A 23,133-nucleotide genomic window follows, 5' to 3' on the forward strand; every position below is an offset into this window, starting at 1 on the left:
GCAGGCCTTAAACGGTGAGCCTGGTTTTGCTGTATGTGTCAGTAGAGATCCCGAGGCGATGTCATCTACTCCAAGCTGTCCCTGCTGTCCACGGTGTCCAGCTACTATGCAGCCCTTGCCTGTTGCTGTTGGTAGATCTTGTAATCCGCAGTCGTTTCTGTCATGGTGGTTAGATTCTGTTTCCTCTCTCGTTACCTCTCTGCTCCTGCAGCTGCGGATGTCCTGCTTCGGCAAGCTCTCTCTCTGCGGCGGCCCGACTCCTGTCTGGGCACCCTCTGTTCTTCGTTTCGTAGTCTGTCCCTGCTCTTTGGCGTCTCAGCACGGTCTCATCTCACTCAGTCTGGTAGTTTCCACAGGCGAAATGAGAGGCGTGTTGGCAAGATGAGATCTTGCCCTCATCTTGGCCTTGTTTCATCACTCTCCCAGTAATGCTAATTGTAGCTGGATGCTAGGATTGACTGTCACCTGGTGGCTAACGTTTAAAGCACGGTTATTTGTTCTGTCAAGTTTCAACACATTTGTACTCCTTATCCAATGTGTTTAATAACCTTTTTAGTTTAGTGTTTCCTAAAAATATTTTAATTACTGTTTAAAATGCTGTTGGATGTCCAACCTCGACACACTGAAAGAAAGTAAGCTTGTCTGCACACGTGTATCGTGTCATTTATGAGATGGAAATGAATACTTATGATGATGAACTGACAGTCATGCAATTCTTTTCTTGTCTCCAAAATGTAAACTGATGTCTGAAGAAAGCGAAGGCTGACATGCCGTCCAGACAGCTGAATCCAAACACAACAGAAAGCGGGCTGGCAGAGGGTAGAGTCAAAATTAAAGAGTGGTGATGAGAGTGTTGGGAAAACACCTACAGATATTCAGCTGCAAGATACATGCCACACAAAACGACTGCAGCTTCAGCTTTTTTTGTTAATAATAATGTTGTAAAAACACCACATGCAGAAATTCACAGAAATAAATCATTCTCACACTTTGTCGAGTCCTACAGTAATACGGCAGTGCAAATGACATAGCATTTAGGTTCTAAGAGAGGAAAGTGAGAATCAACTTAATTGAACTTCCTTGGTCATTCCTTGTTTTGCCACACTCATTAGTGCAAAATACTTAAAATGACAAAGTATTTCCAGGTCAGTGTAGAAAATCAGTCTAAATGCTTAGCCTTTCACCCACAATTTCCCTTCATGTCCTGCTCTACTCTCCACCGCATGTGAAAAGCAGTCTTTGTTTGTCCTTCATGCTTCCAGACAAGCCTGTAATCTGCCTGTAATCGCTGATTTTTTACAATCCGACCTTTCAGTTTGCCCGCCTGCTCTGCGTTTTCTGCAGCGGTGATTTCTGGTTGCAGAGAGTGCGGTCCCACAGCAGGCCAGCTCTCTGTAGGTGTGCTAGAATCTCCCCCTGTGGATTTAGCAAACCCCTGTGCACAACTGCATCTCGTCTGCCTTTTTTTAAATGTCACAGGCGATCTTGATCTCCAGACAGGACAGAGGAACCTAAAAATGTTTTGTTCTCTTACCAGCTTCCAGTAGGTTTTGTGTGCGTCTTAACATTGTTGTCCTGTGCAACCCATTGATAACGCCACAGCTGTTTTGTTACTGACTCACGTGGCTTGAATTGAGCTGCATGAATTAAATTTCATTCTTTGTCTTAAAAAACTAGATAAATTGACCTCACTCATTGTCCCTAATCGTTGCATCTGCAATCGAAACCTGTGCAGCCTTTTATGCTTTGATGTTGTACTGTAACACTATTTTTGCACGGTGAACTTTAGAAGATGCTAGTGTACTCCACAAAAATTGCAACAATCAACAGGAGAAGATAACAGGCCCGTCGTTAAATGGGGTATCATTACCCTACGTGTTAGGGGTCTTGAAGTGCTGTGCTCGTTAAGACTCCTTTGAAGCTGCTGCCTTGTGGTGGACAGGTTTTGCAATCAATCTCAGTTGATTGCAGAATCTCAGATGACTCCCACTCTGATGCTGCATCTGAGGCTTTTGAAAGGACATTGTTAATCCTTCTTACGCAGGGGGTTAACCCCTTAGATTGGTGAAGATAATCAGGAACTGCTGTGCAAAGAGAACCTCATTTAGAACTAAAGCATTTTTTTGCTTATCCAGAATTTGTAATATATAAGAAATATAATACTTAGATATATATATCTTATTGGCTGGTATGTAATGTTTTACGTGTGGCGCAGTTGGATTAATTTGAATTTTTCATCTTTTTATAATTTTAAATAAATGCTCAACTTTTAACGATTTCAAAATTATTAGTCTTTGTTCATGACTTTTGCTTATTGATGGGGCAATATGTAGTATGCCTCATAGTTCTCTCTGGAGTTTGGTCTATAGAAGTGTCACTGACAGATTATTTTTTGTTTTGTATTGTATTGTATTTCTTTGCTGTACAGAAAATATTTTGAGTGTTCCTCAATAAAGAGACTGTTAAGGTCTTGGCAACAATATTATCTGTGTATGTCATTACGTGTAAAGGTAGTTAGTTTGCAGGTAATCCCAGTCTGATATTAAAACTAATAGAGCTTGATTTATAACACTTGTAGTGCAGTGATGTCCTTTACTTTGAAACCCTGCCTGCCGGAGAGCTCAGAGAGGTGTGCTGGTCACTGAAGTTCCTTGCACCAGCTTTGTTAACAGTTAACAAAATTAGATTGTAAATGTCATCCTCGGCCTTCCTGCTGGCTCACCAGTAACTGGACCTGGACCTGGGCATGCCAGATTTGGGCTTTACTTGTTCTTGTCTTGAAATTGGATGTCTTTTTTTTTTTTCGGTTTCTTCGGATGAAGCGAAGAACCCAGAGGGCCGTGAGATCTGGGGGGGTTGGGGGGGCGTCATCTCCACCGACAGTCTGTGACAGGGAAGCCCCATGTGCTGATCTGGCTGATCCGGGCTGTTGGGGGCTCCCAGGGGAGACCCAGCGTGTTGGTCCATCAGGTCCGTCACGTGATGGGGCACCCACAGGAGGAGCTCTGTCCCCCCCCAGAGTGTCAGTAGCCTTCCAGATTCTGCTTCAGGGGAGATACAGGGGCTGCGGCCAGGGAGAACACAGACAAATCTCTTTCTTCAGTTATTAAACACTTCTTTTTTGCTTGCCAAGGTGTGCAGCCTCCGAGCTCGCCAGAATGCAGTTCCCCTTTAACGTACCTGCAGGTTTGCATTCCTTTATTCCTTTGTGCCCCGAGGTTGCCAGGCGAGCTCATATGGGACACGTGCGGGATTGCTGCAGTCCTGCAGTTTTCTTTCGGCCTCTTTGAAGTCGGTCTTCGTGTTGCGGAGCAGAAGGTCTCTAGAAGACTAGAGTCCGTGACGAGGCTTGAGTTACAGCTTTAGCTGGGAGACTGAGTGAAAACTGGGCTCCAGAGAACTAAGCTTTGCAAATACTGGAGGGTTTTTTAAAATTATTTTTAATTAAATGATGATAGCCAACTAGTCAGGAGCTCCTTAGGTACATTTCTTGTCTCTAGTCTGGTCTCACAGGGAGTGATGGAGCCGACGATGAATGGTGCTGTTTTTCTTGGAAAAGTTTTGTTTCCAGGTCTGGGAAAAAAGGCCCACAAGGGTTGGGGGGCTTTTTGTTCCGGAAGCGCTCCGGAAACGCTCCTGTCTGGATTGAGACCTGGAGACGGCGGTTCGATTTTAGTTACAGTGCAACCATTTTCTGTACGCAGGCGGGGAAAAAAACAGCAGGGCAAAACAAAACAACTTAATCCTGCACTGTTGTCCCCGGCACAGCTCACATCTGTTTCTAAAAGTTCGGCCTCTCGCAACCCGATTTCCGCATGATCACACAGGGGCTCAGTGAAGCTGCTTTCTCTCCTCCTGTTGAAAGGGCTTCTAAAATGTAAAGGAAGCCAAACCCTCAAGCACAGGAAGACCCTGGGAGACCCTGTGTGCCCGGCCTGAGTGTCTGGGGCTGAACGCAGCACTGTAATTGAATAAATACGGACCGAGTGAGAGACGCAGAGGACGGGAGTCTGTGTGTGTGTCTGTGTGTGTGTCTGTGTGTCTGTGTGTCTGTGTGTCTGTGTGTCTGTGTGTCTGTGTGTCTGTGTGTCTGTGTGTCTGTGTGTCTGTGTGTCTGTGTGTCTGTGTGTCTGTGTGTCTGTGTGTGTGTGTCTGTGTGTGTGTGTCTGTGTGTGTGTGTCTGTGTGTGTGTGTCTGTGTGTGTGTGTCTGTGTGTGTGTGTCTGTGTGTGTGTGTCTGTGTGTGTGTGTCTCTGTGTGTGTGTCTGTGTGTGTGTGTCTGTGTGTGTGTGTCTCTGTGTGTGTGTCTCTGTGTGTGTGACTGGGAGCAGCTGTCTGTTGGAGTGCGAGGTGAGGTGATGAGATGTTCTCGATCAGCTGAGGTGAAAAACATGATTGGTAACCAGGGTAGAGTGCCTCTGTTAATCAGAACAGCGATTTATGTGTTGTCTGTGGAGAAATATGGAGTTTGCTACCTTTCAGGGATCTTCCTTAGTCCCGGAGTCTCCCCAATCTTATCTGCTTTTTAGTTTTGATTAATATACGTTTTTCATGCATATTATATGGAGCTGTCGAGGCGTTTTGTTTTCTGCTGATTTTCAGACATACCACCATTTCCAATTTGTACTCTTTGACCTTGCTTTAGACACGTGGAAATCCTTTAATTTTAAACGTGCAAGGGTCACACTGGAATCCACACATTGCGCAGAACCAGGGTGTATTTTAGCTTGGGGCAGGCTAGCCAAGTGAGCTGCGTTTTCGAAGAAAACTCGAATGACTCCCTGACTGTTTGTCTCGAGAGCACCATTTGTGGCCATCTGCAAATGCCTGATCAAATGAAGTCAAGGCATAGAAACCGCAGAGCTGAAAAGCATTGATTTTAAAATTGAACATGGGTTAATCAGTCATTAAATAGTACTACTTCACACTGCAAGAACATCTGACATTTCTCTCTTGGTCTTTTACCTTCCGCACTCCCCCAGCTCTGCGGAGAAAAAACTACCACTGTCCGTGCTGCAGCATCAATAATGTAATTAGCCCGGGAAAAGATTGATCTGCTTCATACTCTGGGGAGAGGACGAAGAAATGAGGTGTTGCAAGCGGAGAGGGATAAAATACTATTAAGGCAAGCTAGTATTTATGAAATAATGACCAGTTTGTGCAGGGAAGGGCCCCAAGCACCGAGCGAATCTGAGGAAAGGCAGGGGGAAGCGTGAGCGGCAAGCAGGCCCTCTGCTGGCCAGAGAGGGAAGTGCGGGGCGCAGGGAGAGCCAGGGCGGCGCTGCCTGCATGTGCTCCGCTGGCCTCCATGCTGCAGGAGCAGCCTGTCACGTACAGGAACTGGAGCGTGCTGGCGTTAGGGAGGCAGGGGGGACCCAGGAGGAGGAGGAGGAGGCGATGGTAATGCAATTGGCTCTCCCTCGCTAATCCGAGCAGAGGAGCGTGCGAGTTGAGCGGGGTCACTGCCCATCCTCCCCAGGCTCTTGTAGGATTCACTGGGAAGCACTGTGCTGTACCGGGAGCTGACGGTACAGAGAGAGAGCCGCCGCCCAGCTGATTTCAGCTCATCTCATGGATTCCAAAAGAGGAATGGGATGGGTTCCTGTACGTCATCTGTTTTTATGTACAAATATAAATCATGCATAAAAACACCACATATATTTAGCTGCCTACTACTGTAAAAGTATTTTCAATTTAGGATGAGCGTTTTTATTGGACGAAATTAAAGTGGTCTTCTTCGCTCCCTCCATTCTATAAGGTTTATAGTGGGACATTTTCTTCTTTTCTTGATGAAAGAGCTGAGTTCTTTCTCGCCATTCGCTGGGTGGTGATGAGTAATGTTCATGTGAAAGTCTGACGTCTGGCTCGAAGGTCAGTGTTTTAGCCCAAGTTTTCTAAAGGTCAGCTGAAAAAGATATATAAAGATCATTCACAGAAAGATGCAGTGATTTGGTTTACCATAATTAGGATTAGATTAGAGATGTGATGTCATCTCTTTACTTTTCAGCCATTGTTCTACTGTTCTATTTTATTTCCCCACTTTTTGAAATGAAGTAAATCAGCGGGCAAAAGATTAATCGTCTACAGGTCACATTTTTTCCCCGTTCTGAATGGCACTGCCTTGGTGTGGGCACCTGCCTGTACAGATCCAGCTCTCCCAGTGTGCCGTGTGTGAGGCTGGCCCCCAGGTGACGGACAGCAGCGCCATCTAGAGTAGATAAACACATCGAGAGGGGGTTCCAGCAAGGCTGTACTGATGAAGGGGATGCTGATTTAGGGGTGCCCAGTGGTGACCCCACAGGCAGTAGCTCAGCACCAACTGACGCCTCAGTCGAGCACAGACACCACCTGCCTGAACCTGCGGTCCCTCTGGTGCTGAGCAGCATTGCGATGGCAACAACACACTGTCAGCAGGGTCAAACTCACCTGTCTCGCGACGTCAATCCCAGCTCCCTGCTAGTGGGGGAAGAATCCAGCACTTGGCGAATCCTGCTTCAACAGCGAAGGTCATGTGATGCGATGTAGCCAAAACCCAAAGGCCGGGTGACGAGAGGGGGGTGTGCATGCTGTCTGGGCCGAGTGGGGGTTGACCAGTGTCTCACTGGGGAGGAACAACGGTCACAGGCCACAGCAAGACTCCTTCAGCAGGTGTTTCCAGACAGAGCGTGCTTCAGTACTGGGTCGCACCCTCTGTCCCCTGGTTCACCCGCTGGACGGTGTGGGGTGCCTTTCGCTTATTTCAGGAATTCCTGCTGGTGCCTGCGCCACCTTTTTCTTTGTAATGAAAGAGATTGTAGCTCAGAATGTGCGGTTCTGAAAAAAAAAACTGCCTGACTCTGTGATAGCAAGGGGGGTGTTTTCCGTAGCGAGAACTGTGCGTGCAGGAAAAAAATAAGAAGACCTGACCGTCAGTGAGAAAAATGGTGTGTTGTGCATTTTTAGACATCCATGTTAAGAAGTGCAGAGATTTGAAAAGATTAGTATGACCGCTGAGGGAGTCAGCCAGAGCTCACTGGACTTGGGGACACAGTGACCCCGTGACCTCCTGGGCATCTCTCATTGCGTCTCTTAAGCAACTGAAAAACCACAACCTCTGAGTAGAAAAACAAGACCTGCAAAAGTTCTAACCATGGAGTGTGTTGGTTCAGTTCAGGAATAATTTCAGTAAAGACCTCATCAGCAATGAACGCCAGCAGGAGTGGGGGAAGTCAGGACCTGGATTGGGAGCCCAAGGTGTGTAACAAAACGATTAAAATGAGCTAAAAAGCACATTTTGTTCCATTGAACTGATGCATTCGTTACTTCTTTTCTGGCCATTTTGTCAACTCTTTCTGCTGGTCTAGTTTGTTGCATATTGCCTGATGTTTTTTGTGCTGGTAACATTATCAGTCACAGTATCATTAACACTCCTATGTTAATCTGCCAGGCCTGAAGGCTCCTAATTCCGGACACCTGTATCCGGGTGGATCGCGTATTAATTCTGGGCATTGATGTACTTTAGCAGAGTACTGTATATCCAAGTGGGCATATGGCAGGATTATTGTCAATCCCTCTCATACAGATATCTCTGGGCTCTGCTCCTATCTGACAGGTTATTAATAGCCACAAGGCTGTGGGCAGGCGGACATGCTCCTCTGGCTCCTGGCTCTGTGCTGTTGATTCACAAATTGCTATCTGTGTGCTCTTCTGTAGGCGCTGATGAATATGCTTCCCATTTACAAAAGCCTTGCAGGTTTAAAATAATATGTGCTTTTGCTGTCATTTCCAACCCATGCGATAGAAAGTGTTTTGGCAGAGAAAAAAAAAGTAATGTTTTGGAATAACCTTTACCCAACCTCATTTGCAGTGACTCTCTCTGGCAATGAAAACGTTTTGGGGTGAAGCAGAAAAGAAAGAATAGCAGGGACTACAATCGCAGAGGAGGCACGAAATTTCAATGTCCTCGTCTGCAGATTGGCAGCTCTTGGAAACGAGTGTCTTCAGCGTTTGTGCAGTGTGGGAAAATTCAAATGATTTGACGTTCACATCACATTCAAGAAAAGGAGAATGTGTTGTGTCTGAGAGTGTGATGGAGTCGTGCATCTGGAGGAGGCGGGGGACAGGAGCTGACCTGTGTGTCCCTGCTGAGAACTCAACTCTCAGGGCTCCGAGCAGCCCTGTCAGAGCGCGTTTTATTTCAGTCATTCACACAGGGTCCTCTCTTCCACTAGAACCCCTAAGGTGGGCTTGAAACTTCTGGGCAGCTATCAAAGCTTTCACTAGGCTACATGTTGCAAAATCTCATTTTGGTAGTCCCGAAGCTTGTGCATGTCTCACAGCAGATGTGAGTCTTAAATCATGTGATGTCCTGACCATAGAGGCACCAAACTACATTATGCACAGAGCCAGAACATGTTATTTCACTTCAGTGGTGTCCAAGGTGACTGCAGGAAAATGACCGCAAAGGAACACGATGCATGACTTCATTAGTGTAACTGATCGGGGTGGAGTAGTACCAGAGGCAAGAAAGGAGCTGCCTGAAGCACACAACACTAGTGAAGTTTCAACAGCTCAAATTTAAGACAGCAGTTCTACGTACAGCACATCCATTTGTCCTTTTAGTACAGATCTAAAAAGCTGTTTTACCAGGCTAGGCTTTTAGGAGAAGACTTCAAATTTAGTAATTAATGCCACTGAGTCAGCTCGCTTCAGAGCGGATTAAGAGATGTGCAGGCACGCATCTGGTTTAATAAATTCTTCAGCTTTTGCTTTTTTTCTCTCCTGTGTGACTTGGATATTGTGATCTCTGATTGCATACTGGTTTCTGTAATTTTTTTATTCCCAGAAAACTTGAGGAGAAATAAATCGCTTCATTGCTTGGAAGACTCTGTAAAACCCTGCTAGCCATTTTACGGGAGTGTCTTTATAGGACAAAAACAACATAAAAGTTCCTCATCTCCATTAGTCATTAGATGATAAAGACCTTCTCTCTCTTGGTAGGAGAAATGCATTTCGATTCAATAAATGCATTTCTGAGTTACCTTTTCAGCTGAAATGAAAGTGGTTAGGGTAAGGTGCTTTCAACGCTTGGATTGGAAGTATGAATTCACACAACAAAATGATCAGAAAAAATGTGTTTTTGTCAGTTTCTGAGTACAGCTGCAGAAAGTGGATTTAATCTTTGTCCTCCTTTCTTCACAAAGGTGGGATAAGTACATTGTGTCCTGAATCCTGTAGTTCAATGGAAGAGCATTGTGCTGCTGGACCTAGAAGTTTACCCTTCTTCGGAAATTGCTGTAAACAGGAAGGTTTTGATTGCTGCATTTAAAGCCACAAAATCGCAGTTAAAATTAATTTGGCTTTTTGGAATGGACAATAGAAGTGTAATGGGGGTTGCGCAAGAGGTTTTCAGAATTGTAGATGAGCGATAGGAAGCTTGAGTGATTTACTCTGAGAGCAGCCGGCAAAAGTTCAGTTTACCTGAGACTGTGAGGGGCAGCCTGTGTCCCAGAGCCCTGCCGAGCCATGGCTCTGAAAGCAGTTCATCTCGCAGTGTCGCCTCTTAGTTCCTGAAGCCCACAAGGTCCAAGTAAAACAGCGCTGACGACTACATCAGTCCGCCTTTCACTCATTTCATTCGTAAGCTTTGCGTTTTCCAGCCACGCTTCATTTTTTTTTTCATTTGGTACTGCTCATATCCGAAGAATCATGCATAAAACACCTTATTTTTTAATTTATGGGACTGTGTGTCAAGGAGCTGCCTAGTGGCTAGTAAATAGAAAGCTTTCTCATTGCTTTCCATTTGCTTTGAGCCAAGGCAAGATGTATGATTTGTGTGACATCCAGGGATCAGCCCGGAACCGAACTTTCCTGGTTCAGTGGCGTGATTAGTTTCTTGTAGAACGTTGAAACCACAGATGCATAGTGGCTTTTGGAAGTTCAGCCAGAGTCACTGCTCAGGGTACAAATGAAGTACCAGCACCACAAGGACTGAAGAACCCAAGCACATTCTCTGGGCAAAATCACAAGTACAAGATATTATTTTGCGATGGTTATTTGTAGGCATGTCTCTCAAGGGGTAGGAAGTAGATGGCATTAAACTCGCTGCATACCCTCTCCTTCATGGTGGGTAACAGCCTTGAGTGGGTTTGTAACCTTTGCAGTTAGGTACTTTATGCTTTCCCTTTTCTGTTGCCCAAAGGCATTGATTAAAAACGGTCTCTGTTGTGTGAAGGATGAGGACATATCCTTGCACAAGAGACAAGTATGTACTGTACTGTAAGTTGTTACTCTATTGGCACAGGAATTTGGGTCCCCTAGTGTTTTTGATTATCCCACAATCAGTCAGCGGCTGCACTCAGTCAGTAGTGCCCAGTATTGAATCTGCTGAGTACTGACGTTGCGAACGTGTACTGATTCACTTCAGGTCAAGCTGCCCATCCTCTGGCATAGCTGTTGATGGGCAGGGCAGGGAGGCAGACTTGCTTGCAGACTCCCACAAAAGACCACACACAGTGAGCTGGTGACTTTGTCTTGCTGTTGTGGTTAATAAACCAGCCCCAGACTCCTCCTGTCATTTGTAAGTCTATGAGCCTGTCAAGCCAGGGCACTAATCTCATCGCCTGCATTGATCATTATATAGGGGCCTGAATGCAGGGCTGGAGATGAGCGAAAGGTTTCAATGTTGTAGGTTCTCTAGAAATCTGCAAATGTGTGTTTTTCCATCTCTTAACCGCAGGCGAAAGGGCAGCCTGATGGTAGGGTCTACTCCTGAAATACAAAGTCAGCGTTCAGAAGGACGTTGCGTGCCATTCCTCTGCCCGTGTTTGCAGGCTTCCTCTGGTGTGACTGCTGAATGCTCAGTGTTTCCTGGCAGTGCTCCGCTGGTCCTCCGGTCCCTAATTACAAGCTAGAGCTGTTTTCTGTCCCGACACCTGCTGTGTTACTCGCGCCTTGCTGCTCGGGGACTGAGCAGGCAGCGGTCCCACACTGACACTGGAGTCAGAGTGGCAAACAAGCTCGCACACACAGACCTCCGGACGCAGACAAAGCCAGGCCCAGGCAGACAAGCAACCCCCCTCCCGGCCCCTTCACGTGTAGGCACACACACGGTTTTGACAGAAAATGTTGGGGGAGATTATGTGCTTGCATTCCAGGGAGGGTATAGTAAATGAGGGGATCAGGAGGGTGCCAAAAAAAACTTTGAAGAGGCACATTAATCTGCAATTTTGTTTAAGGCCCTGAGGGTCCTCTTATAATTTGCAAGTAAAACTTGTAACAGAATAAGGGCATAGCAGTTTATTTGCAGTGGCAGTAGAACAAAGGCTTTCTATCTAAAACAAGGACCTTGGTAACTTACACACTGAGGGAGATCTGCTCATACGAGGAGGACAAGGTATTCAGTCGCTGTGAGGGAGAGGAGCACGAGAGATGAGGCCCGTAGGTTTTCTTTAATGTGCTGAAGCGGTTGGCAGTACATCTTTTTACACGATTCTTCCTTCTGTTAAATGCTCCAGCCATTTTATGGCAATGAGCTGGGAGTAGAAAGTGCTATGGTCCTGGCACAAGTGTTTTCAGCACGTGCCAGGTTAAAGTTCCCCAGAATGAAAAAGCAAGAAGCATATGCTCTGTGTGTGACTGTCTGGTCAAATGGATCTGTGTACTGAGAAATGAAAAGACAGGGTGGCACGGTGGCGCAGTGGTGGGCATTGCTTCCCTGCAGCACTGGGGCCCTGGGTTCAGTTCTGGCTCAGGGGCGCTATCTGGGTGGAGTTGGTATGCTCTACCCTGGTTTGCGTGGGTTTTCGCCAGGTGATCTGGTTTCTTTCCACAGTCCAAAGACATACTAGTAGGATAATTGGCTTCTGGGAAATTTGGCCCTGGTGCGTGTGCGTCTGTCTGTCCGTCCGTCTGTGTCCGCCCTGTGATCTACTGGCAGCCCGTCCAGAGTCCAGGGAGTGCGTCTTTCAGCAGAGCTGGTGACTACAATGAAAGTAGAACTGCACTGAGATACAGTTATTACCTTGCCTGTCAACAGCTAGTCTGCTTTTCTGCTTCTTTAAAACTGATGCGGTATGTAACTTCATTTGTATTTTAACAATGAAGTAAAAGTATGGTTTCAGATGGTGGATTATGTTTGCTTCTGGTCTTTTTTTGTGTGAATTTAAACACATTAAGTGTAGCGTATATGATTCTGCCACTATTTAAGGTGTAAAGTGCTGTTACACATCATGATGTGTTGAAGCAATAGGATAGCAATAGCACAGTAGCCCACCAATTTCAGTGAGTCGAACTGATTGAGAGACAGCAGACAACAGAATGGCGACTCCAAAAACTCCAGTGACAGCCTTTATCCACAGTACCTGTCATCCTGCTCATTCAACAGTTCGCTGCAAACGAGTCGCTAAAGGTCACAGGAATTAACAGCTTCAGCTAGGGCTGGGACTGTACTTGATTTTACCTGGCATCTGTAGCACTGGTGACTCACTCCAGCTGATTCTGTTTGTATTATTACTGAATGTATTTTATGCTTAAATGTCTTGAACTTACAATTACACGTTACACAATGAAACACATCTTGGCGTAATCCTGAACTGTCAACCCAGCAGGACAATGTTTTTTGCGACCTGCAGTATATGAAGATAAGATGGTGAAGTGTCTAATTGCCTTACCAATTGTGTTTGAAACATAAAGGGCATGCGAGCAGAGCACATTTCTTTTTTTTTCTGGACTGTAATGGTTCCTTTTATTGTGTTCCAAATGACATCTGCTTTTTGAAGCGGCGGGCTCTGTTGGAGCGTTTGTGTCTAGGTAATCTTGTACATTATTATCTTTTTTAACACAAAGATGTAGTACAGATTATTATTCTTGAATACAATGAACTGTGGTGCTCCATTTACTCATAAAGCATAATGGCTTGTTACAGGTTTATGTAGAAACCTATTTGGAGAGGCAATTACTTTTTGAAAGATAAGATGACCATTTCTAACAAGACCCTTCCTGTTTTTTTGTACCTTGGATAATTTTTAGTTGTTTTTTTTTTCCTTTCTTTCTGGGAGGCTTTTAATTTGCTTTGCCTTTCTGACTCGGCTGCTCTCTCTCTCTCTGCTGTCCAGGTGCTGGAGAAGTTCACAAGCCGTCTGACCCAGCTGAACGTTCTCTCTCAGCGGGACATTCGCAACCTCACCAAGTACCAGCTCATCCTGGCCCGAGACCAGTTCAGGAACATCCCCCCGTCTCACATCGGGGTAAATTACTGGGGCTTATTCTCCCACTGATGCTCTGATTGATGCATGTCTTTTATTTTTAAATTTCCGCATTTTTAAATTTCAGTGGATTGTCTTTACTTCTCTCACCTGTACTTGATGCAGGTTTTTTTTTCCCCCCCTGTAAGAAATTTGTTATTTACAAACAGACTGAGCTGTGGTTCCGATCTCAGTGTTTGAGAGTGGATTGCGTTATCTTCAGGTTGCCCAGCAGGGGGTGCTGGAGGGGGACTTTGCCCTGTGCATCAGTCTGTACCACGGCTATGAGCTCCTGCTGCAGATGGGGCTGCGGTCCTTGTTCCTCTTCGTGCAAGGCATCATGGATGGCAGCAAGGGTAGGTTCCACAGTCTCGTTTCGATGCGGAAAAGATATCAGCTCTGAAATAGTCACAGCACTGGTTTATCTTTCAGTCTTGTTCTAGTCTTGATGAATTTTAAAAACATAAACATCACGATTTGCATTATAGCTCAGAATATCCTATGGCCTAATTAATTAAAAGTCGCATTTTGTGCAGGAGTGCCTTTGCCTGATATTAACCTGTGTGCAGTGTGCCCTCTCGTGATATCCTTGAGGGCTGTCTCAGTTCCTCTTGCAGGTGTGAGCTGCAAGAAGTACAGAGTTGCTGTAGCTCTTCTCACTTGTTGTTTCCCCATCACTGCTGCTCTGTTTAAATGCTGCTGTGCTGAGCCTTTGGTCTCATTCTGCTGGGACTGTAGAAAAATGCCACGAAGGAGGCACGTCTGTACACAAAGGGTGGTGGGAGTAGGGATCTTGCTCTCCAGCCATATTGTTGAAGCCGATACCCTGGCTTCTTCCAAGAAAGGAGGTTATTCGGGTCAGTTAGCATTCCTAATGGCCTCGTCCTGTTTGGAACCTTGTAATATTGGTGCAGCATATAAACTACAGCCCCCTCATTACACCTCTGCCTGGGGAGTCTTGCCAGACTTGTGTCCAGATGTCATAGTTCATTCTGTCTGTGTCTTCAGAGATGCCAAGAGCGAGGAACGAGCTGCTGCGTAACCAGGACTTCATGGAGCTCTATCAGGAGATGGAGGCCAAGTTTTTGAAGCCCAGCATGGCTCCACCTGCAGGTACCCCATTCCACATTGCATATGTTCCTCTCTGCTTGCATGTTGAAAATCTATGAAAAGCAACAACCTCCTAATCTCGTATCGGTCTGTTTGTAAGTTGACTTATTAACGATGGAGTTAAAGCCCTGGGTGGTGACACAGTGGTTAGCTTTTTGGGGACCCTGGGTTCATTTCCTGGGGCACTGTCTGCGTGGAGTTTGTATGTTCTCCCCCTGTTGGCATGGGTTTCCTCTGGGTGCAGTCCAAAAACATACTGGTAGGTTAATTGGCTTCTGGGAAAATTGGCTCTGGTGTGTCTGCATGTGCCCTGCAGTGCACTGGCAGCCTGTCCAGGGTGTAGCCAGCCTTGGGCCTGTTGCTTGCTGGGATAGGCTCTGGCTCCCCCGCAGCCCTGAACTGGGTGAAACACTTAGAAAATGAATGGATAAAGCCTTGATTTAGGAGCCATTTCTCTGTAACTTAACCTTTTGTTCTTGCTCTGTCAGTTGGAGGACAGTAGATTCTTTTTTTATTAAAACAAACAGACATAAATGCGATGAAACCCCGCCTTTGCCTTTATAACTGGATCCTGAAGTGCATCGGTCTTGGAGAATTCCTCAGTTGCCTCTGTGCTGCTGTTTGTCAGGGCCTGAAGAGCTATTCTTGTACAGCCACCCCAAACTGAGGAAGCTGGAGGAGGTGGTGCTGGAGCATTTCCGGTCCTGGTCGGAGCACACAGGTAACAGCAGCAGCAACACCGTTACAAATCAGAAACCCTGAAAGAGACGCCAGGTCAAATGAACTCGGCCAACGCTCTTTAGCTGCTGAGGTTTCCTCCTGGTCAGCCTCCCTGTCCACAGATGACTGAAGAGGATGCGATTGATTTGGTATTAATTGGCTATGTAGTGCCTCTGAGACTCTATTCTGAGCCGGAGTCTGGCCAGGCCTCGTCTTCTGTAGTTAGATTTTTCCCCACTGAGAGCTGGTGTGTGGTGAGAATATCGGTGCACTATGGCTGCCGTTGCATCATCCAGGTGGGGCTGCACATTGGTGGTGGTGGTGGGATTCCCCATTACCTGTAAAGCGCTTTTAGTGGAGTGTCCAGAAAAGTATCTATAAGTGTAAGGAATTATTATTATTATTATTATTATTATTATTATTATTGGTCTGCCTACAACAGCCTATCATGTCATTTGGAACCAACTTTAAACTCCATATTTCGAAGTGCGACAGACTGGAAAGTTTGGAACATGATTTCCAGTCTTTGTACACATAGGAGTAAATTCCAAGTTGAGCGCTGGCTGCGTCTTTGTGTCCTTTGTGGTCTCGATGAGCCATCTCTTCTCTCCCTGCCTCCTGCAGGGCCGGGCGATGCGGAGGGGGCGGCCGATCGCGTCTGCACCCGCGTGATGATCTTCTCGTCCTTCAGAGAGAGCGTGCAGGAGATCGCCGCGATGCTGAGCCGACACCAGCCCCTGGTGCGGGTCATGACCTTCATGGGCCAGTCGTCGGCAGGAAAGGGGGTCCGGGGCTTCACACAGAAGGAGCAGCTTGAGGTACCTGCTTACGTGGTTGTGAGAGATTGTGAATGCCTGGTTTTACTCTTAACCAGTCTACAGCAGGAGCTTTTATGGCACACTCCTGAAGAGCTTTAATTTAATTGTTATTTTTTTTTATTTACAAGAATTGTCTAATTAAACCTATATTTGGAGCATTATTTTAGTCAGTGTTCTTGGAAGACGTTGTAAATGTATTTTCTTTGTAATTTAACTCATTTAAAAATATTTGGATATTAATAATATTTAGGAAAACCTCTCTATAAACATCCAAAGACTATCTGGAGATTCAGAATCCATCAATGTGAGATGACAGTTTTGCTTCAGGGAAGATTTGTCAGAAAGCTTTCTTATTGAGCGCAGAAAACTGCCAAGTTTACTGGCAGTCCAAGAAGCGGAGCGTTATCTCGTGTGCCTGTACATGACCTGTATTCTCTTTGGGATCAAGCTGAGATATATTACTGTGTGCCCTTAGAATTATAACCAATGTTATAATTCTAAGGGCAATGTGCTCTTGTTTGTTGAAACTACTGCTGTTTGTGAAACCTCTTTATTTAGTAAGTGCTTGGGAAAAAAAACATCTTAAAAGCACAGTGGATCAAAAGCATCATATGATTATGGAAACAGGAGAGATGTGCAGCAGAAATGGATACAATGGAGTATTTTAAAAAAGCTACGTCAACAACAAGCATCTTATTATGTTATGTTAACTGTGGGCAATCCCTGCTTTTCTGAGCTTTTTCCGTGCTCATGCTAATGAAGGCATCTCCTGCATTCCAAGGCTGACTCTAAATCCAGTCTGAAAGTTGTGGCCCCACAGCTGGCCACAGAAAGAGAGGTTGCTAGTGACACAAGTGTGCCTCTTGCACACACATAGCTTTATTTACGCCACAACAAATGGCTTGTACAGTACAGTATGTGTTTTGAAATCCCTTAGTGAGATTGACAGTTTTTTTCCACTATAAACATTTTTAGCAAAAACATTTTTTTTCCTCGATGAAACCCAAACTAAAAGTTCGAGGTCTATGAAATAAAACTCACAATAGTCCTTTATATTGCAAACATTGTTTCCATTAGCTCCTTGATAAGCATTAGATCCACTCCACCAGCAAGCATATGATTAAAGGATCTGGCTGGAGCAAAGTCATGTGATGAAAGAAATTGAAATGGGGGCCTGTCGAGAAACTCTGGTCTGGTTTCTCGGTTGCAAAGTGTTTTTCAGCAATTAATAATGTTTAGTTTTTCCTCACTTGTTTCCAGAAACCCTGGTGCTTGATGTTTGATTCAGGGTCAGTTTCTGCTGTTAAATGAAAGGGAGGGTCGTGCTGACTGATGGGCCAGGATGGCGGGGAAGTGAGCAGATCACTGCGAGACAGGGACCTGTGTCCCCCTTAGGAAGTCACGCCTGCTGGAAACGAGTGTGGGGTTTGCAGTCCGGCTCCAGTTTGGAGACGAGCTGGTGTTTGAAACCGATAAATCAACAAAGGCCTAAATAAAACGTTGGCAATTGGCAAACTGTTCGATTTGTGTAATGACACCGCATGTCTTTTAACAAGAACAAAAACGCATTCAAGAAAATGTTCTTTGTGCTGAAAATGTGCACTTTTTCTATCCGTAGGAGTGATGTCCTTCCATTCATTTTCTAATCCGCTCCTTCTAATTCAGGGTTGAACTGGGGGAGCTGGGGAGATGTACTGTAATTATGGCAGGAGATTTCCCTTTTCAAGGAATTCCCTAGCGATATCAAACCTTACAAGTTTGGTATCTGGAGCAGAAGGCAAAGATTGGGGAAACCATACCTAGTCAATAAAACGTTAAGTAAAACGGCAGCATTTCTTTACACAACACAACAGTGCGTTCCCTCTAAAAAAAAAACAGCTTTCAGCTTGAGAATGTGTGTGCTAGATATTGAGATTGGAGTAGCATGGTCGTTCTTTTAATTCTTGAATTCAATTTAATTCTTGAATCTACACTTATGTACTGCCCTTTTATTTTTAAGTGACACATTTTTAAACAAGTGTGGCTCCTACTGGGCTTTCAGTCTTGTTAAAATTCAGAGAGAATATCTCTGACCCATCAGTTACACTATTGCCCTTCTGCACAGAAGCGTGACTCCCAAGTACTTGTTCTGAAGCCTGTGCGCGTTTGGTTTTTGTTTTCAGTGCCGATTCATTATTGTCGGCACAGGTTATCAAAAAAAGCCTGTGTGTTACACTTTAATTATCTTTAAACTCGTACGACTGTTTGTTCGCTTTCCCCTTCCAGCTCTGTGAGGACATCCCACAGTGAATCATGATCGAAGGCAATGTATTTCTTGATGTGCCTGTTAAAAACCCCTCTGTTTTCCATGCTCCTGGAGTATCCACACTATCCCAGGCCCAATCCTGGTCCCCTGCAGGTGGTGTTTTTTGAGACTGCGGGAGCCGGGGGTATTTAGATACCTGGTCACTCGCGTCAGTGGGCAGCGTCTTGACTCTGCGGGGTCCCCCTCTGTCCAGGTGGTGCGGCGATTCCGGGGAGGCGGGTTCAACACGCTGGTATCGACGTGCGTGGGGGAGGAGGGGCTGGACATCGGCGAGGTGGATCTCATCGTGTGCTTCGACGCTCAGAAGAGCCCGATCCGGCTGGTGCAGCGCATGGGCCGGACCGGGCGCCGGCGGCAGGGCCGGATTGTCGTCATTCTGGCGGAAGGCCGCGAGGAGAGGGTAGGTCCTGCAGCCTGTGGCTCCCGGCATGCCTGTGCTGTCCAGAGCTTCAGACTGGGGCACACGCATTTAGCTGTAACCGCTGTACAAGGCACCCTAGAAGTTGAGGAACAAGTAAAAGGTTTATTCCATGCTGAAAAAAAGAAGACAGAAAACACAACGTTTCGGCCATAGAGCCTTCAGGTAGCTCACACCTGAAGAAGGCTCCACGGCCAAAACGTTGCATTTTCTTTCTTCTCTTTTCAGCATGGAATAAACCTATTACTTGTTCCTTTGCAGCTTATGCATGCTGACGCAGATACCCACCTATCCTAAAAGTTGAGCTGCACGCAGTGTATTTAGATCACAAATTCCATTTATAAAGCAGAATCCAGAAATAAGCGGTTGTGCCAGAAAATCAAAACTGATTTTCAGCTTTGTATTAATGAGTGCTATATACAGCTCTAAATCCTAGAAAATGTCTCTCTGCTGCAGTGTCGATGACTAGGCATGTGACTTGCATTGCCTTAAAAACAAAACAAAGCTTTTACACTAAGCAGAAATGTTTTCAGAGATGGATAAGTTGATCAGATCTTATTCCGTCACTTAATACTATAAGTGTTGAGAGAAAATAACCCATCTTTTGAGCTCCTCAGCTCCGATGTCTGTGTTCCCTATGTCTCAGAACTCTTGGGAGTTAAGATGTTATGAATAAGGTTCATTAATACTGTTGTAGCTGCGCATTGCTGCTGGTGGAAAGAGATCCAGTGCATTTCTCTGGTTTTCTCTCCAGACATACAACCAGAGTCAGAGCAATAAAAGGAGCATTTACAAGTCGATCATGGGGAGCAAGCAGAGCTTCCGCATGTACACCCAGAGCCCCCGCTTGCTGCCCGAGGGGGTCCGCCCCTCCCTGCACAAGATGTTCATCACCAGCGGGCAGTTCCAGCACCGGCAGACGTCCTGCCGTGCCTCCAGGGGCAGAAGGTCCGACGCCCTGATCCAGGAGTCCTTCACGCACCCCCGCGGGCCAGGTCAGACGCGTGTGGGCAGGGGTGGCCGAGCTCTGTGCCCCGCTGGCGCTGTCTGACACTGCGCAGGCTGTGGCTCTCCTATGTGTGCAGCTCCAGATCTCTTGTGCTGTGGTGTTCTTTGTGTTCTTGTAACCTGGTACATATAACAATTTACAACCACATTAACATTCCTAAAGCAGTTATTGAAGGTCATATAAATATTTAAACCTGCTTGTCCATTCTAAGTCCAAGAAGCGAATGAAAGAGTCTTAAGCGTTGTGTTCCTTCATCACACCGAAGCAGTCTGGACATGGTTGCTGATCCAGATGGGGTGTTTATCTGGAAGAGTCCTGTTCATCAAGACTCTAGATACCTTGCAGTTGAGATTCAACATGCCCAAGGTTTCTGGGAAGGGTCTCTCCATGGTGTCTTGGGGTTTTCTGCCTCAGCCACTGCTGCAGAAATCGGGGTTGCAATGCTGTTGGATGGTGAGCGATGGGGAGCTGTTCTCACCCAGGCTGGTGGGTTCCACCTGGCTTAGCACTTGGTTGATATCTGACCCCAAAAAAAGAAGAGGCTGAGGTTTGTGTGATTCCTTGTCTGCCCTGTTTGGTGAAAGCATTAAAATGCTCCATTAGTTCCTCTTGTGCTCATTCGGCTGTCACAATGTATAAAGCTTCTTAGTGACAGGGTTAAGTAGCTACAATTTCTGTTGCTGACTTTGCAGAATGGAATGTTTTTTTAACTCAAACTAAAGTCAGTACATGCTTCAGAACATCATTTTTTTCCTATGTCTCAAGGCACTTGCAATATATAATCAGTGCTGATTCTACACCTAGAAAAGGTGTTTACAATAATACAGTATCTTTGCAGATATCGGTTCAGAACAACCCAGCTGCACAATCAGTTTGCCTTTCCAATGGCTGGTAAGGCCATGACAGAGCTTTAAGGACTCTGATAACCTCACTGCGATTGGTGTGGGATATTTGTTTGCATCACTGGAAGGATTGCATCAACATTTCTGGCACATTTAGAAGCAGTAGTTCCTGGCTGATACCGTCAGGTTCTCCCAAAGGGACTCCTGTCTGCGTCTAGCTGTCTGTCCCCACATGCTGCATAATTTACAGAATGAGTAGTGAAAAGTCAGTGTGTGTGTTAATTGGACTTGTTTGTTTCCCAGATGTGTGAATGATGGCTGAGCTGGGCCTTATGCTCTGTTTGGTAGGGTGTCCTGCAAGCAGAGCGAAGGACGGCGGGCTGCTGAGCCCGGAGGAGCTCTCTCTGTGGAATTCCAGCCTGCGCCTGGAGGAGGAGGAGCCCCAGCCCACACTGCCACGGTCGCACTTCCTCTCCCTCAAGAGCGAGCCTCCGTCCCCTGTGAGCATGCAGCTGGGCGCCCCCCGTTTCCCGCCGCCTTCCTCCGGGGGGAACCCAGCAGCTCTTAATAAAATTCACTTAAGCCTTTTTTTTTTTTAGAGGAGTTTTTGTCTTGAAAAAGCAACCTGGCTCTTGTGTTGAATCCTGTCAGCTTAACTCAAGAAATACCTCTACGATATCCTCATTAGTCCTCATTGTCAGTTAGCTGCTAGCAAACATGCAAACCTGTTGCCACGAATGGACTCTCATTTGTAACATGTGTAACTCATTTGTAACTTCTGTTTCTATATTGTTATACCGTAAGTTTGATTTAGCTTTAACTTTGAAAAGCAAAAATATAGTTGTAGCTTGGCACAACTGCACCCACCTATAATGTTTTAACTGTCTATTTTCTGGAAGGAGTTTGATGGTCGCTGCATTTAATCCTAACGATCACGGTGACGCCCATCTTTCTCTATCGGCAGGAGTGTGTGCCCACTTCCAGCTCTCGGGAACTGTCCCTGTGGGAATGGAGGTGCTGGCAGAACAGGCTCTTTCCAACAGCTATGGTGGATCACTCCGACCGATGTCGGCACTTCTCCCAAATCATGGAGCTTATAGACTGCATGAGGCAGGAGGAGAAGGTGAGAACCTCATTACGGCCACCATATCGTTCCAGCCAGCCAATCATGCTGGCTGTGCCTTTTCAGCCAGCCAATCAAGTTCGCTGTGCCTTTTCAGCCAGCCAATCATGCTTGCTTTTGTTTTTTTACTGTGCCTTTCTGAACAGCCAGTCCCGCCTGAATGGGTTTTAATCTGTGTATATTTATTGGTAGCTTGGAAACTGGAGTTCAAACCTGGTGATTGGCTCCCGGGCCAACTGGAGCACACCAAACAGGAGAGCTTGGACAATTCGTTTCAAGCTTTCTCTTCACTGTTTTGCGTTTGTGTTAACTAACCCGAAAGGCATTTTTTGCCTATGAAGCAGTGCATTTGACTTTCCTCAGGGTGCATAAAGAATTTGTTTTCCTGCTGGAAGGCAGATCTCTGTTCTCTGTGAATCTCATCTAATTTCCTAATGACCAGTCTGTAGATGTGTGCTGTCTAATTTTATGACTTTTTTGTTCTAATTGCTTTTGGGCATTACACTCAGAGCTGTTCATTTTCTATCTGTTGCAAAGCTGTTATGCCACCGCTAGCAATACTACTATGGATGCGGTGAAGAAATTCTCTTTTTTAGGTTAATTAAGTTTCTGTTGTGGCAACATGAAGGAGGTAATTGCAACATAATTAGCAACCTGTTTGCTGCTTCTGGTGTTCCTTAAATACATTGCATCACATTTTCAAGATTTGTTTCCCTTAGTTACATCAGCAGTTGTCTTCTACTTCTACTGAGTATGTCACTGAATACTATTTGGCCTACCAAAGATGTATTTTTATCTATGACTAAAAACCTATGGAACCCAACTGTTCCACATTATGAATTCAGCTCAAGTTGTAAATGACTGACCTTGTTCATTCAAAGGTTCCATCTTGGGTGGAGACCAGTAAGGAGAAATCTAAGATAAAGGCATGTTTATTTAATTGCTTGGAACATGACATTTAATGATATTTCCTGCAGCTGTTCCCACACATAGGCTCTGTACGCTGTGTGCAAAGGGTAGGCCCAGGGTGCTGCTGTTCAGGGCTTCTCATAAACTGTCATGGCTGTGTAGCTTCAAAACATTTATTATCCCTTTCTTTTTGTCTTAGTGGACAGTTGCCATCCATCTTGTTCCTAGAGCTGTCTCAAGCTGCACATGTAACAGCACTGCCTGTACCAGTGCACTGCCATGCCAGAGTAAGCAGAGCAATCACTTATTAGCTTAAAGGATCGTTGGGAATAATTTCTGTTGATTATTGATACTTAAATCAGTTCCTCTTCACCCAAGTAATTAGGAAATTGCTATCTTCAGATCAGATCCTGCTGTCATGGAGATATACAAAAGCAGTTTAATGCTTTAAGGCTTTTCAGCATGGAGTAAACCTGTACTTGTTCCTCTGCAGCCTATGTATGCTGACACAGCTACCTGCTTGACCTTCAGCAGTGTATGTGCCAGTATATTGACTGTTTTAACTTGGGTGGCTTTTTTTTCTGTTGGGTCTGAATTAGATGTTTAAAATAACATTTTGCTGGTGTTGCTTGCCTTGAGGACAGCGATCGTGGTCAC

General features: G+C 45.6%; 1 protein-coding gene across 2 annotated transcripts in view; it reads left to right on the forward strand.

Annotated features, from left to right (window-relative positions):
• Window positions 1–23,133, forward strand: part of fancm (FA complementation group M) — a 62,886-nt gene that overhangs the window by 23,188 nt on the left and 16,565 nt on the right. For both annotated transcript variants that reach the window (XM_069193198.1, XM_015350263.2), the window contains exons 5-13: window positions 13,094–13,225; window positions 13,446–13,578; window positions 14,231–14,335; window positions 14,961–15,053; window positions 15,677–15,870; window positions 18,369–18,575; window positions 19,348–19,588; window positions 20,793–20,944; window positions 21,409–21,567. In XM_069193198.1, the coding sequence (XP_069049299.1) occupies window positions 13,094–13,225; window positions 13,446–13,578; window positions 14,231–14,335; window positions 14,961–15,053; window positions 15,677–15,870; window positions 18,369–18,575; window positions 19,348–19,588; window positions 20,793–20,944; window positions 21,409–21,567 (1,416 nt within the window). The remainder of the gene's footprint in view (window positions 1–13,093; window positions 13,226–13,445; window positions 13,579–14,230; window positions 14,336–14,960; window positions 15,054–15,676; window positions 15,871–18,368; window positions 18,576–19,347; window positions 19,589–20,792; window positions 20,945–21,408; window positions 21,568–23,133) is intronic.

The sequence above is a fragment of the Lepisosteus oculatus genome, chromosome 8, assembly GCF_040954835.1.
Source record: "Lepisosteus oculatus isolate fLepOcu1 chromosome 8, fLepOcu1.hap2, whole genome shotgun sequence".
Classification (NCBI taxonomy): domain Eukaryota; kingdom Metazoa; phylum Chordata; class Actinopteri; order Semionotiformes; family Lepisosteidae; genus Lepisosteus; species Lepisosteus oculatus.